The 16,252-nt window shown below is 36.9% G+C and overlaps 1 protein-coding gene across 5 annotated transcripts in view; it reads right to left on the bottom strand.

Annotated features, from left to right (window-relative positions):
* Positions 1-16,252, bottom strand: part of Grm7 (glutamate metabotropic receptor 7) — an 882,386-nt gene that overhangs the window by 308,136 nt on the left and 557,998 nt on the right. For all 5 annotated transcript variants that reach the window (XM_039108423.2, NM_031040.1, XM_039108424.2 and 2 more), the window contains 1 exon segment: positions 8,528-8,668. In XM_039108423.2, the coding sequence (XP_038964351.1) occupies positions 8,528-8,668 (141 nt within the window).

The raw sequence follows: 16,252 nt of genomic DNA, 5'->3' as shown, positions 1-16,252 counted from the left end.
ACCTTATATTGCTACATGGCTGAATCTGTGCAAAGTCATCTCAGAGCAACTGTGCTCAGGAGGAAGAGCCTCTGAGAAGCAGCAGATCCAAAACCCTCCAAGCACCTGCCTACCTCTGTGGATCTCCTGTCCCTTTCTTCAAAGAGGCTGGTGCTATTAAAACTAGCTCTACAAAGTTGGTGTCTGGCTTTTTATTTGTGGTTGATATTTATCTGGTGAGCACTGTTTTATTCTCTCGAAAATGAGTATAATGCTGTATACACTGTAAAATCCAAAAATGCTTTTAGAGCCCATATTTCTCCCCAGGGACAGAAAGGAGGTAGATGACAACCTCTATTACCTTCTTTCCTAAGGAAAGTTATATTCCATTCCGACTTGCTTAATGACACTTGGTAAGTCATTCAAAAGCCCTTTCTTATGCCTACTAAAATGACACAAAGCATCTAATGTATAATACTTATGTTGCTTGTAAGGGGCACTTTGTTTACAGACTCTTGCTAGAAGAATCATGGGCAGTAATTCCCCAAGATAAAACATTTTTTTCATTAACACCTTCAGCCTGACAGAATTTCCAAATATGAAAGAGACATAATTCCCACATTAAAAGCCATCGCATGCTAGAGTTCATGAGAGAACATGACACACCTCACTTAAAAATGGTTCCTAGCATCAGTAGAAGTAGTTTTGCTTAGGACCTTAGATGCTTCTACAGTTTTAATAGTTCCTGGATTCTACACAGCATTAAATGCAGAACCTCCTGGTACTCTAAATAATGTGAATCAAAATGGCATATTACAATGATCCCTTTTCAGCTGCATGGTGCTAGCTGAAGAAGGCAGAGTTCATTTACTCTGTAAGAAGGCATTCATAATCTTCTACTACATAAGGCTAGAGACAGCTTGTGGTGATATTGTTTAGTGAAGGTAATATTTTGCTTGGTGTTTTATTAGTGCATGAGCTTTTTATTTTTCTTTCCAAATTTTAAAATTATCTTTTTCTATGCTAAACTCTCAAATAAACTCTTTTGGGAAGGGTAGTTAGAACACAAGAGAAAGAGAGAAATAAAATTAAGTCAACAAACAAGTAAACAATTCTTTGGCCTTTTAAAAGCAGTATGGTCCAGTTTAAGCTTTGATATTCAAAGTTGAATCTTTTAAGGTTTAAGGAAGTAAATTATATACCAAAGATTTCTTCAGACTCAAATAGTGACCGGCTTGTCTCCTTTCCCAGCCTCTACAAAACTGTTTATTAAGAGACAATGAGAAATGAGTGGCTGAGGAGATGCATGAACTAAACATTTGGCAAATGCAACTAAAAGTTCCAAGCTCTTTAACTTCCCCTAAACCTAAGGTTCACAACCTTCCTAGTGGTGGACCCCTTTAATAAAGTTTCTCATATTGTGGTGACCCCGACCCTAAAATTATTTGTGTTGCTATTTTACAAATTTAATTTACTGCTGTTATGGGTCGTGATGTAAATATTTTTGGAGACAGAGGTTTGCCGAAGTGGTAGAGACCCCCAGGTTGAGAAATGCTACTGTAAAGATTCATGTGGAAGTTCTTAAAGCATTCAAAACTAGACTGAGGCCAGGTAAGACACAGGATCCAGTTGTTACTGAGCTGCCATGGCTTCATTGCCAAGGGTACGAAGAAATAAGAGAGGTCTAGAGACTGCGTTGTGGATAGAGAGAAGTCATGGATACGTTTCAATCATCAAAGGAAAGATAAAATGCAGAGAAAGGATCATTTTGTTTTCCCCGTGGAGCACTAAAATTAAGATGTAAGGAACAGAAGCAAGGTGTGCAAAGGAATCTAAAGTGTGTTTCTTGAACTGAAGATCCTATTTATAGATTCATCATTGTTGTTTGATCACAATAGAAAAAAAACTATGAATGGCTGCCTCCATGTCAGCCACAGTTCTCTCAGATCAGTCCAACGAATAGTTAACAATGGGCACAGCTGGTAACGTGAGACCACCGGAAGAAGTTAATCGACTTTTTGCTTTTAAACATTTAAAATAAACTTTATTGTCACTAAACGAGTACAAGGGAATATAGCTTCATACATACATGAATGATACTAAAAGCTGTGGAATCAGCATGGTGGAGCCTGGGGAGAAAGCCCAGAACATAATGCGCATGATGCAGTCGTGAAGACCTGAGTTCAGATGCTCAATATTTAGGTGAAAAAGGTCATAGCTAGGTGTAGTCACACAGAAGTCTGTCACACAAGCACTTGAGTGGTAGAGACACACATATCCTCACAGCTAACTGCAGCCAGTGAAGCTGATCAGTGAATGCTAGGTTGACTGAGTGACCATTTCTCAAATGATCAGGAGGAGAGTGATGGGGGATGATACATGACATTGACCTCTGGACTCCACGAGCCTGAAACACCCTTGCATGTGCACCCCCTAACAGAAAGAATTGGCATCACAGGTAATATGACTTAATGCCAACCTGATTTCTGATTCTGAGCATTTATTGCTCATGACAACCTAAAGTCTAGAGACATATTCTCCTTTTATATGCCCACATAAATTTTACTCAATATCCCCATATTTTCAAAAGGATTTAGAGGTTTTCTGAGACCTGTGAGGATTTCCTATGTGATATTCATCTCACTTCAATTTAGAGAAGCCTAAGATAACTGCTCACTCATTTATCAAAACTGTACAAGTAAACTCATCCAGGCAATATCTGTAAAATGATACACCAAGTCGAAAGTTATATGCCTCAATATTTATGTGATGGTCCACATATATTTACTTCTTAATACTTGTCATTAAATAAAGATACAAATGAAACATTCCAAGCAATCTGACATGACCAATTTTCACAGAATTAGGAATTAAGTAGATAGACAATTCAAAGGACCACAACAGAAAGACTCTCACAAAACTTTTAGAGATTAGTCATGTGATTAAAATATCAAAGAGCCACATTAACATGCAACTATAGAATATTTTATCATAAAGACTATATTATAGTTTATTATTTGTCTACTGAAGAAATTGGGTAGGAGTAAAAATGTGTTCCTATTGCTTGTCATTAAAACAACTTTGAAAAGTCTTTTTGAAACATTAAAGACTTATGTGCTATTCACCAATGTGCATTATGGTGTGGACTTTTAAAATAATGTTATCTAAATCAATTGCCACCACATAACATCTGTATATCAAGATTAACTCAGAAAGGAATCAGAAAATGATGGAGAAAACTTGTTAGTTCAGTCAAAAATCCTTCCTGCATATGTGGCCTCAGCATTTTGCTTTCTTAAATGTAATTCCTTTATCTTCATAGTCACGTGATCAAAGTCTACAAGTAGTGTTTAGGTTAAAATCCAAATGAGATCTTAATGAATGATATGGTTTACAGGGTTTTTTTCATTAACTTTTTTTTTAACTCAAAGCCTATTAAAACCACCAAACAGCATTCAAGGGACTGACCTAGGCCTTCAACACATACATAACTACTGTGCAGTTCATGTGGGATTCCTAACAGCAGGAGGTGAAGCTGTATCTGACTCTGTTGCCTGCCTTTGGGTCCGTTTTCTCTAAATGGGCTGCCTCATGTAACCATATTAGTAGTACCTAGTCCTACAGCAATGTGCCAGGGCAGGTTGGTGTCCATGGGAGCTTCTCTGATGAGAAAAGGAGAGTAGAAGGTTGGTGAGAGGGAGGAACTGGGAAGAGAGAGAGTAAGCTATGATTGGGATATAAAATAAATACATTAATTAATAATTATTTAAAAACCCTTTAAAAGACGTTACTTAAACCCTCAGTATTGAGATGGAAAAACTTTAAGAATACTAACTACAACCAAGGACATTAAAGTGCACATGGGATGGCTCACATCTATGATCCAAGAAGTCAGGAGGCTGAAGCAGACTTCCTACATCCTGCACTACAGTGAAAATACCAAGCCAAGCAGAGTCACACAGCTAAATGATTTTCAAAAACAAACCAAATAAGCAAAAGTAGGCATTTAACAGTGTCTTCTCTTCAAATTTTTAGATATTTCCATGGGTAATATTGGTTCAGGACACTGGGACACAAATCAAACTGAATTTTGTATCATGTAGCTAGTCTTATTTATAACTTGTTATACTATGTTTATTTAATATATCTGGGAGGCCTGCTCTTTTTTGAAAGGGAACCGAGAAGTAGATCTGAGGCAGAGGTGAGATTGGGTGAAGAGACTGCAAGGAGGTGGGGAAGGAAAAAGGCAGTCAGGATGTAATGTCAGAGAATAATACAAGAGAGAAAACACAAGCAACAAAGACAATGAATTGTTATGGGAAAAATGGTTCTATTCATTTATTTATCCTTTGTCATAGCCGAAGGAAAACAAATCTCTAACAGCCCAATTGTTCCTTCACAAGATGATGGATTCCTAAATGCTGAGTTCCTTCCTTTCTGTGAAGAGGTAACTGTGATGAACCAGTGTCCACAAAGTGGTACGTGGCAGAACAGTCATGTTAGTTAGACAAATGTTCTGCGTGAGCCGCAAGACATAAGAGACAGATATTTCTTTACGGCCGGCATAGGCAAACACATTCAGATTGCTGGAAACTTGTATTAAACAGAAAGGATACATTTGAGACCTTGTACATATAATATTTCTCTTTGAATACAGGGGAAAATATGGGAAGTGAGGAGTCAGGCTAGTTCTGTGCCAGAGAATGCCTAGATACACACTCTGTCATAGTGCTTTACTTTCTCTGACAATGAGTTTTCCACTCAGAGTTCAGTATGGCCTCATGCCTGTTTGTGAATGTTTTAGCACTTCAGTACAGTAGTATTGAGTTGGCATCCCTGAAATGCTCTCATCTCCACCTGTACATTTAGTTAAATTTCTGGTTTTATTTTCTTCTTGAGCTTTGATATATGACCCTTTCTTCCTTAGACCTCACATAAACAATAGGATAATCATGAGTTCCTCACAGGCAATTGCATTTGGCCAGATTGGTGAGTAAGTGCTAGCAACGCTGAATTGGGACCATGTGCTAATGTCACTTCAGATTTTACACTTGAATTGTGTAATTTAATCCCCACAGCAGCTTCCAAAGCTGTGTTCCCTTCTTCATTTCAAGCAGGAAGAACAGCTTTGAGAAGTTAAGCAATATTTTCCAAGATTTTATAGGGAAACCCACTGATAGGCCTTGATGGCATACCCTGCCTGCATTGATTCTAAAACTAATAATTATATGGGTATAGATACTTTCCTGATTGGAGATTAACTTTGTTTCCTGAGATGTCATTTCATTTTTCTTCTCTTCTTAGCATCTTCACAGAACTATTGTCCTCAATATGGTAATATAATACATGGACCATATCTCCGAGTTAGCAGTAATGTGCCAAGACTCATACATACTCAGTTGGTGGGCTTAGAGTCAGGAGTCCTATGTACAACTATTGAACAGAAGCCATATGCTCTTTTGACTCTGAAGGACATGTGGGATTTCTGTGTGTGTGTGTGTGTGTGTGTGTGTGTGTGTGTGTGTGTGTGTGTTTTGTCAAAATGGATGGCAGGTTCTATTTCCCAGTGTGTGACTCTAATGCGGTCTTCATGGGATAATGCAACCCTACTATGAAATATGATAAATGATATTAATACCTATCATTTGAGGACTCTGCATTCTGTAAAAGGTTGGATCATCTTACAAATATTCCTTTCCTGAATATTATCCAGAAGGAGCCATGTTCAAGGTCACTGGCTACCAATGTTTGGGTTCTTGAGGAGAAAACAACTTCAAAGGATAGTTAAGGAAAAACAGATAGGTTTTAGAGTTAGAATTGGGTATACAGGACCTTTGGAATATTTGAAAACTATGGAGCAATTAAGAACCTATACCTTGCCTTACAGACATACCAAATGAATGTGGGTAATATATGGGACAATTGGTTAGATGGTTTCTCAGGATATTTGCTATAAGAATGACCATAAACCAAAATTCTACAGAAGTGAATATTATTCTCATTTCTCAAAAAATTATTTTTCCTCTTAGAATTCTTTTACTAATTCAACAAGAAGATAGCTTTGGATCAAATAATTTAGAAACTGCAACCATGGAATGAGTACAACAGAAAGGCAAAAAACACATTTTCTGTTTCTGGTGGTAGCTTGGCCATAATGATTTTTATAAACTTCAATTCTTCTATGCTAAGCACTAAGATGTGGTGTCCATGGAACCTCTTGGACTAGAGTTTGCCAAAAGAGAGTCTTGGCCTTAGATAGATACAAGCCTAAGTTCCATCTGACATTTCATTCCAACTCCAACCATTCTTATGGAACATCAGATGTCAGAAACAGTCTGGAAACTGTCATCCATCATCTGCATACTGTCGTACACTTCAGTGTTCCCTGTCTTACAGACAAATTATCCAGATGTCAAACTAATTTTTTCAGTTTCCACTTGAAAGCTCTGTGTCACCTAGGTCTAGTCAACATTGAATCAATTTTCTTCATTTTCTCTCCAACAATAGAAAGACTATGTTTCTGAGAACACTGTGCTGTTATATATTGAGGTTTGAACAGAGCATGTGGTTACTCTGACATTCTAGTTAAACCATGATGCTTCCAATATATGTGTTCTATTGATTTTCCAGCAGTGTTTTTATTTCTCTCTCTGTCGTACATCTTCTCTTTCACAGAAACCTCTTTGAGAAAAGATAGACTCTTAAGTATTCTCAAATACTTCATGATAATCTTAAGAACTGTGTACCATATATATCTTATCTAATTAACAAGTCACTTAATGAAGAGCATAATGGACAACATTCAGGTGATTAAAATTTAATAACTAGTTTGCAATGATAAACTGAATAATATAAATGAAATAAACTAGTATCTAAGGAGACATCAACATGCATGTATGTGTAGGTATGTATATAGTGTGTGTGTGTATGTGTGAATGTGTTTGTGTTTGTGTGTGTGTGTGTGTGTGTGTGTGTGTGTGTGTGTGTGTGTGTGTGTAAATCTGGACAATCTTGTGTTTCATTCCTCCTTAGAACCTGTTCTACATTACATTTTGAGACAAAGCCTCACATAGGCCTGGGCTCAACATTTAGTTTCGGATGGCTGGTCCATGAACTTCAGGGATTGAACTATGTTTGCCTCTCCAGTGCTGGAATTTACTTGCTTGTCATCCTACCTTTTCCTTATCTTTAGTATGAGTTCTGGGAATTGAGCTCTGCTTCTCATGCACATGTACTAAGGACTTTCCTGCTTTAGCTTTCCCTGTGCCCTTGCCCTCAGTACGCTTCATCATATTGAGTACACTCTAGGGTGTTGAGATGCCTTCAAGTCACTGTCACAAATATTGAAGGCAAGTGGACAGCAGAATAAGCCTATTTAGTCTTCCACAGTATTCAATACTCAAGTGACAAATACAAGATTAATTGCAAATAAAGATCAAATTTGATCAAATAAAAGGTAGCATTTCGTCTTCTTTTGGAGGTTACATACTTACCCCATTCATTCTCCCTAGATTTCCCCATATTTTCCACAAAGATGATGTACTCCATTTCCCATTTTGTTGTTGTTGTTGTTGTTTGTTATATTCTTAAAGTCACACTAATCCTTTTCTACAGATCTGTACCATGGTTTCCTTTATCACTGATTTTTCTTCACCAATTTTTTTTCATCAATTAGCTGTTGTCTAATCCTTTTTCCAGATGTTGATTCAAATATTATTCTTTCAAGGAAGTCTTAGGGGAACATTCATGCCTTCAATACAATTGAAGTTCCTCTTGTATATGTCCCTATTTCTTTCTACTTTAGATGACAAATTCACTGGAGTAATGTCAATCCTTACTTCCTACTCCTGTGCTATATCCTAAGCCTCATAAAAGCAGAGATCCTGACTGCCTGATTCACACCAAGACCATCAGTGCCTACAGTAGTACTTAGTAGAAAGGAAATCACTTAATAAATATCTGGAACTGACTAAATGTACGAATGTCTGTGTTCCCCTTTATTTACCACAAATATATTTTTCATTAGGAAGAAATTTACAAGACATGTGTATGAGAACCAGGGAACGTTTTAAGCATATTATAAATAGCAAATATCTCCTTCACTTTTACATTATGGAAATAATTAATTATACTCATTATTTTAAATATAAGCATTTTGTTAACTTAAACCGAAATACTGCAGATGATAACAGTTACCATTGCTCCTGGTATGGAATTTCTCAGGGGATTTTGTTTATTTGAAAATGACTTTATTCTTCTGGATAAAATAGGATCCAATATTTATCAACAGGAATGTTTAAAACAATGAGATAATCAAGAATCAGTAGAAATGACAATTACAGTGAGATGGACAGGCTGAAAAGAATATATTCTTATCTCCACATCCTTTGACTTGCCAGAATTATGCTTCTATTCTTTTGTCTGAACAATCTAGTAAAATTCAATTTACTTTTCCAATTTGTTTCCAACTAGGCTTCCTCTGTCAGTCGTGCAAATGTCTCAATGCCCTCCATGCAAAGACTCAGGAGGAAAACGGGAAGGAAATTACCTGTGCATTTGCGATCTGTGTCTTCTTTTTTGGACCCACTAATTGTCAACTTGCAGTTGAAGTTTTCTTCCCAGTATTCGGCAAACCATACATTTCTCCTGTTGTTTTCAAGTGTCCGGGATGTGAAGTAAGCATCAAATCCTAAATAGAGTTAAGTGAGAAGGTCAGAAGTCATGGAGATCACTTCTGCCATATGAAGAATACAAAAAAAAGCAACACATTATAGGTTGTAGGGTAGAAGATTTATTATGTGTGCACACACACACAGTCATGCACACATTATATATATGTAATATAAATGTACATATAAGCACATATAAAACATACATGTGTATATGAATACACATACACATGTATTTATATATATAAACGCATATGTATAAATGAATACATACACACTCATATATTTCACTAAACTATAGGAAGATCTCTAACTCAATAAGCAAAGGAGATCTACAAGCACTTTTTCACTGAAAACCCAAGCAGTGATATAAGGAAAAAGTTTTGCATCTCGAGTAAGCTAAACCAGGGACAAACATCTTCAGCTGTGATGATTAATACTGTCAGTCTGAGGGTGTTGACTTATGTAGTTGGCAAATCTCTGGGCAATGTCTTATTAGATTAGTTTAGGCAGGGTCCCCTCCTTAACTGTGGATAGGATCCTTCTTAGACTGGGGTTCTGTGTTGGATAAAAGAGTAAAGCAAGTTAAGCACTAGCATTTATTGTTCTCCCCTCTGTGGATGCACTGTGACCAGATGCCTCCCTAAATCCCTGCTTGAATACATAATGGGCTATACTCAACTGTGAGGTTCCATGAACCTTTCCTTCTCTAACTTGCTTTGGCCAAATATTTAGCTGTGGCAACAAGGGAACTTATCAAAATACTAGTTTTGTCATCTTCACACAGTAACAAGTGTTTCAGTGCTTACTGTAGACCTGTCATGCAGTAATTATTATCACGATTCTCACTTGGTACAAAAGAAAGCACAAGCTTAGAAAAAAAATTATAACGTGCCCAAAGTCAACCATTATGTTCTAGTCTTTGTACTTGGCTATTTCAGATATGAATTAGTGAATAACATTTTTTTTGGTTCTTTTTTTCGGAGCTGGGGACCGAACCCAGGGCCTTGTGCTTCCTAGGTAAGCGCTCTACCACTGAGCTAAATCCCCAGCCCCTAGTGAATAACATTTCAAGGCCTTTTTTTTTAATTTTGTCCCATCATGAAATTGGCTTCCTAGTCAAAATGGGAATAGATTGATTTTAAAGAGGACACAGGTACATAAGTATGCCACTTCTATGTTACTCATAGAAAATCTACATTAGAAGAGACATTTGAGTCCAAGTACCATACAATTCTCCAGCTGTTCTTTCTGGATTGTGTACTTCAAATATTGCAATGGACCTACAAGGGTCTCAAGAGAATCAAAGTGCAAACAAACAAACAAAAAGCCACAGTAATCAGACTTAGACTCAAAATGTCGTAAGAACTAGGCTTGAATGACAGTTCCATTAATGTCACTACATCACCCAGGGAAGTCCACAATTAGCACTGCTAGTCTTCCTTTTGTCTATTTGTAGAAATGAAGATGGCACCACCCCCTCTGTCAGTCTATACAGTGTCATCAGTGGCAGTGGAAGTAAGCCAGAAACTTAGAAAGTTTAAAGCTAAAGAATTATAGGCAAAGACGGACCTATTACCACATACTTAAAATATTCAGCTTTTCCATATGCCATAAAAGATGTGTCAGTGGTCACAATGACAAAACCAGAAAGCATTCTACATACATTTTCTCTTTAAGTGTCGCATTAACTCTAGGCAGCAGCTACAATTCATAACCATACTTCAAAGTCAGAAATGAAGATCCAGATGAATTTGATAGCAGGGTGCCTGGTTTCAAACTTCGATATCTGTTACATATTCTATTAAGTAGGCATATATTTTGGTAAGTATCATATCATTTTTTCAACTGACCAGGAAAATGGAGACCAGACTAATAGCAGGAGGTAAAAGCTGGATTTTTATTTTCTTTCTTATTTTTAGAATTTCATACCCACCAAAGATCTAGAAAAGTCCTATGGGGTTTGCTCTTACTCACAAACCATGCCAATTTCTCTCTTCCTTGAAGATGCCCCATTATAAGACAACTTGTACTACAGGGGAAACTGGTAGTTCAAAAACAAAAAGAGAAACCATTATGTGGTCTAATGATAGAGTGAGGAACTAAAGCAACCTTGTGTGTGCTTCTTTGGTCTGATAGTGCTAGGGTAACCCAGGTTCAAAAACATGTCTTCTCACACAACCCTAGGGTCAGAGAAAGAGATAAAATGGTATCATCCACATAGGCCATTCTTGCGGCCTTGCTTTTGCTTGTACAAGTCAGACTTCCTTATAGGACCAACAACTTATTACCTTTTACTAGCATCATAGGAGTGATAAATGGATTCTTATTAGTTTCCTCTACTCCCATTCAGAGAGAAGAAAACTAACCACACACAAGATCTTCATGGCTTTCAAGAATCCTGTACAGATGTTTAAAGTGTCTGACAGTAGTCTTTGAAGTCCCTTCAGAAAAGTATACTTTGTAGCTCTTTACTGCCAGATAAGGAGCTTCTGACATAGATGAAGGGCAAGGCCTTCCTTCTGCTTAAGCATTCAAGTCCCTACACATAGTCTGTCATTACAATTTTAGCTGCCAGAAGAATCTGCTTGTGTACCATTAGAAACAGGGCTCATCACAAAAGAGGTTTAGTGACCCAGGTAGGGCAGAGAGATAGGAATAGTATCAGACATTTGAAGAACAAATAACCATTCTTCTCCTACCTGTCTCTTTCTCTATTATGTATGTGTGAAATGAGACTTTTCCACATCTCTATTAAATCTCAGAAGAAACATGATTGGAGCATATATCTCAGTACAATTAAGACCATTACCAGAGTATTGAAATATAACCCACGGCACCAAGTCCCACAGTTTTGATTCAAAGGAAACAGAATCAAAGATTTATTAAAGCAAATCTATTCTGCTTTTATATGAAGCAGATGGAATTCTTAGCATGAACTTTCTCCTTTGGTTGAACTGATAAATTTAATTTCCTAAATTCCTTTCGGGGCTAGTCTGAAGCAGTGTCCCACTGGCTCATGTTAAGCACAACTGTCATCATTTGGGAAGTTAATTCTAAACAAGAAGGAGAAGGAATAAGGTTTCATCTGTCATTACAAACTGTTCTTGCTGGGTTCTCTTCTATGTGAAATGAAGTGATGGCCTCATGTACCTCCTGAGATTATGGAGTGTACTCAACAAAGGCATGATTCATCCTGGGAGACATGATTAGGAAAGGTCCTTCTAGCTGAAAGGGCATGGAAGATCTCCCTACGGGTATGAGGAATGCTATCAGGATGTCATTACCAGGTCAGAAGACAGAGAGAAGCTTTCTCTAGCATCTAAACTTCCTGAAATATGCAGCACTCAAGCATGTTATGTTCTCAACTCCAAGATGTGTACAGCAGGTCAGGGGAATATCCTTATCAGCCCCAGTGACAAGCAGTGCCAGTACTTCTGACTTTAGAGCTCAAGTACAAGGGCTCTCTGTAACGCTTCCCACACTGCTTCCAAACCATGAAGTGGCTGTGTTTAAAGAATGTATACTTCATCACTGTATACATGATCTGGGGAATAGTGCATGAAACCTCCAATAAACAGAGGAAAGGAAAATACAAATGCGGAGTGGGTCAGTGGTTCAGGGGTAAGGGTAAGATTGATTCACAGCACAGAATAATATGAGTGTGGGGAAGAGAAAAGAAAGTGATATGTTAGAAAGAGAATTCCCAGAAATCCATTACTGCTTGAATTAGAAGGAAAAAGAAATACACGATGGAGAAGGGGTACAGGGTTATTGTGATATGAGGAATGCCTCAATGGAAATGAAATGACTATATATTTATTCCTATAGGGTGGATTGTTTTATTTTATGTGTATGGTGTTTTGCCTGCATGTATATGTATACTACATGCATGAGACCAGACATGGATGTTAAATCTTTAGTCACTGAATTATAGACATCATAAGGTGTCATCTGAGTTTGACAATGAAATTCAGATCCTCTGGAAAATCACACCAATCTGGCACCTTATAAGACAGATATGGAGGGTTGGGGATTTAACTCAGTGGTAGAGCGCTTGCCTAGCAAGCACAAGGCCCTGGGTTCGGTCCCCAGCTCCAAAAAAAAAAAAAAGACAGATATGGAGCATTCTACCATTGAAAGTGGCATTTCTCTTCTTTCTTCTGAGTACTGTGAATCATCTAAACTTTACTGCAATGAAAAAAGACCAAGTTGTATGTATTGAATAACATATTTGATCTAACCAATGGAAACATAAGGAACTTAGGAAAGCAGCAAGATATAACCAAGAAAACTCATTCATATTTATACGCTTAGATAACAACTCATTACAAGTTGAGTATAAACCCAGAAATGAAATAACTCCACAAGCAAAGACAAAGTATTGCATCTAAATTCTCATGGTATCTTTCCATTTAATCTGGCCAATATTAGTTCTTCAGGAGGGTTCAGTTCTTCCCTATGATAATTCTCTCCAAGACAATTTGTCCCTTTCATGAGTAGCAATGCTAACATTTTCTCTGATAGCTAGACAAGATGCTTTATAGTTTATATGGGAAACTATCTAAGAGCCATAACTTTCTGAATAAAAAGAGAAAGTGAGTATGATTCCTCAGGGGTAGAGGAGGAGAGATAAGCTCATCAAAAATCCCATGATAAGACAATTCAAAAGTCCCTAGGAGAAAGAAGAGAAGATCTGGCACAGACGAAATAAGACCACCAAAGCATGATCAAAGAATCACAGGTAAGCATGGGGGTAGAATATACTAGAGAATAAATGTAGTATTTCATATCTGTAGGGAAACAGAATCCTTCTTACAATCATCAACTGGCTGGAGGTTAATGAAATCATCTCATCCTATCTCAGGAATTAAATATTATCTAACCCAGAAAATTTATTGGGAAAGTTCAGGTAGGTAACTATGAATGAAAGCCAGTGATTTGTGAGCTCTCCTAAGAAGAGGACTATTGGTCACATGGTTGTAAGAACTTGTGGGAATAGGAGTCTCTTTTATGTATGACTCAGGTGCTTTGAGGACTTACTGTCATGCCTTCCTTCTTGTTTCCACCCATGTCTGCATACTCCTGTCTTGAATTTGAGGTTTAGAAGCCAACATCTTTACCCTATTCATCCATGTCTTTCTCATTTGCATTTCTACAAAATGTTGCTAAAGTAAATTCAGTTAAACAAATACAAATCATTTTGGCTGACATCATGGAATAAAGCTCGAAAGAGATCCACCTAGAAATTCTCTAGAGATTAGTGGCAAGCTGCCATTATTTTTGAGAAAAAAAGAGTTAATTGTTATGAAAATGAAACAAACAATCCATAGGAAATGTTTACGAATGAGGCAGAGAAAGTGAGATATGCAACATTATTGTAGAAAATACCTCCATTCCTAGCCTCTAGTGAAGAGATCACCATTCAAGTTTCATTTAGCAAAATAGTAACATTTTAATAATTCATGCATGATGAAATCACTGTTTGGCTTAACTATAACAATGACCTCTGATTCATTGTCATAAATGATAGAATCTCGTGTGTTTACTCTTTGCTTATGTATTATTGATTCTTTACATAAGACCAAACACACATAGGCACAGGAGAGAAAGAAAGGGAGGGCTATGTATGGATATATCTTTTACAACATTACAGGTAGAGTCCATTTTCCAAGACAAGGTAATTTTGGTTTCTATGCAAATGTTTTACAGGTATAATCTATTAATAATTCATGACTGTATATGAATTATTATACATGTTAAGTATATTCATGCCACAGCCTCCCAGTAGCATACTAGACATGAATAATTAATCCTAAAAATCAGTGTTTATACTGAGGTCTCTAACTCCTTTGCAGTTTAAGTCTTTAAGAAGCTAAATTTAATATAAAAATCAATGAGCCGTTCTTGGTAAAAATTTATGTTTCCAATAAACTGGCGTTACAAACTTACTATTTACAAATGTTATAGTCAAATAAAAAATTTAAATTAATGATAATACACTTAAGGTAATTTACCACTCCTAAAGCATCATTTTAAATGCTTTTCTTGGGTGTATTTTGTATAATCATATTTTTTTCTGAATTCATGAACTTTAGTCTACTAACAATTCTTGAAAAATCAGACGGTGAATCACATGGTATTTTTATATAGTATAGTATGTTTACTATCTCTATGACATAAGTATGATTGTTGGTCACTACTATCTTTCAGAGACCTAAGAACAATAGTGTATGCTGCAAAAATTATTTATTATTTAGTAGCTTTGGATTATTCTTATTTATATTACAATGACATTTTATTTCCTCCAGGACTCAGAGCAGCTCAGGATAATTTACGATTGTGACTGCTGGGGAAAAAGAAGGATTTCTGGGAGAAGAGAATGGAGATTTCTACTGGCGTACCTGCAACTCAAGGCTATAGCTGCTTATGCAAATTTGTAAGATTAGATGCCATGTCTCAATATTTCTGACACCCATAAATAAGGGGAGGGGGGAGGGGGATGTTTGCCCGGAAACCGGGAAAGGGAATAACACTCGAAATGTATATAAGAAATACTCAAGTTAATAAAAATAATTGACTGAAGAGGACTAAAGTAAAATCCTTTTCATAGAAAAATAGAAATGAACAGGCATTCTTAAATATTCAGGAATTTGGAGCTGGAGAGACAATTCAGTGGTTAAAAGCACACATTGCTCTTGAATGCTAAAATCTCAACACATACAATGGGCGGTATGTAACTGCCTAAGAACACCAACTCCAGGGATGTCTCAAAGATTTTTCTTCCATGGATTCTTGCACTTGTGCACACAAACCTATACAGAGAACTTCCACCACACACACAATAATAATAATAATAATAATAACAATATCAACAACAACAACAACAACAACAACAACAACAATAATAATAATAATAATAATAATAATAATAATAATAATAATTGTCAGGCATCTGCCAGTATTTCTATTTTCTATCTCTGGAATTTGATCATCTCACGTTAGCTGTTATTACTTTTCCAATATTCGGAAAGAAAACAATCTGACAGCAAGATTGCAGACTGGAACTTTGCTCAACGAATGATATAGATATTATTCATTATCAATGACAACTACTAGGAGTCTCACAGGGTACCTCTGAAGTAAGATCTGCCTTCCAATAAGAGTGGCCTTCGGGTATTTAGAGGAGTGTTTATTAAGACCTAATGCCTGTGTATGCCTCCCTTAGGACAGCCTTTCAACAATCTACAAACCACAACTTATATATAGAGTCCTCTTTTGAGGGCTTAATCCCCTGATCTACATGTAGAACGTCTGTGTAGAACAGCAGTTCATGTGCCTGGCCATACCTTAAAGCAATATGTGGTCTGTGTAAAAACATATTCACCTATGGTTTGACTAGAAGCCGCATCAACTAAATTACAGCACCTACCCATGTCTCTAGACACCAGCCTTTCACTTTCCAGGTGCTTTGGCTACATAGGCGGACTCGACACATAGTCATCTAGAAGATTACACAATGTAAGACCCTCAGCTACCTTTTATATATAGTCCTGAAAGATCTACACAAAGTCTACCAGAAATGAAGAAGAGAAAGCAAAGTC

This window comes from Rattus norvegicus, chromosome 4 (genome assembly GCF_036323735.1).
Source record: "Rattus norvegicus strain BN/NHsdMcwi chromosome 4, GRCr8, whole genome shotgun sequence".
In the NCBI taxonomy this organism is placed as follows: domain Eukaryota; kingdom Metazoa; phylum Chordata; class Mammalia; order Rodentia; family Muridae; genus Rattus; species Rattus norvegicus.
The sequence above is the reverse complement of the archived record's forward strand: the minus strand, read 5'-3'. Positions and strand labels throughout refer to the sequence as shown.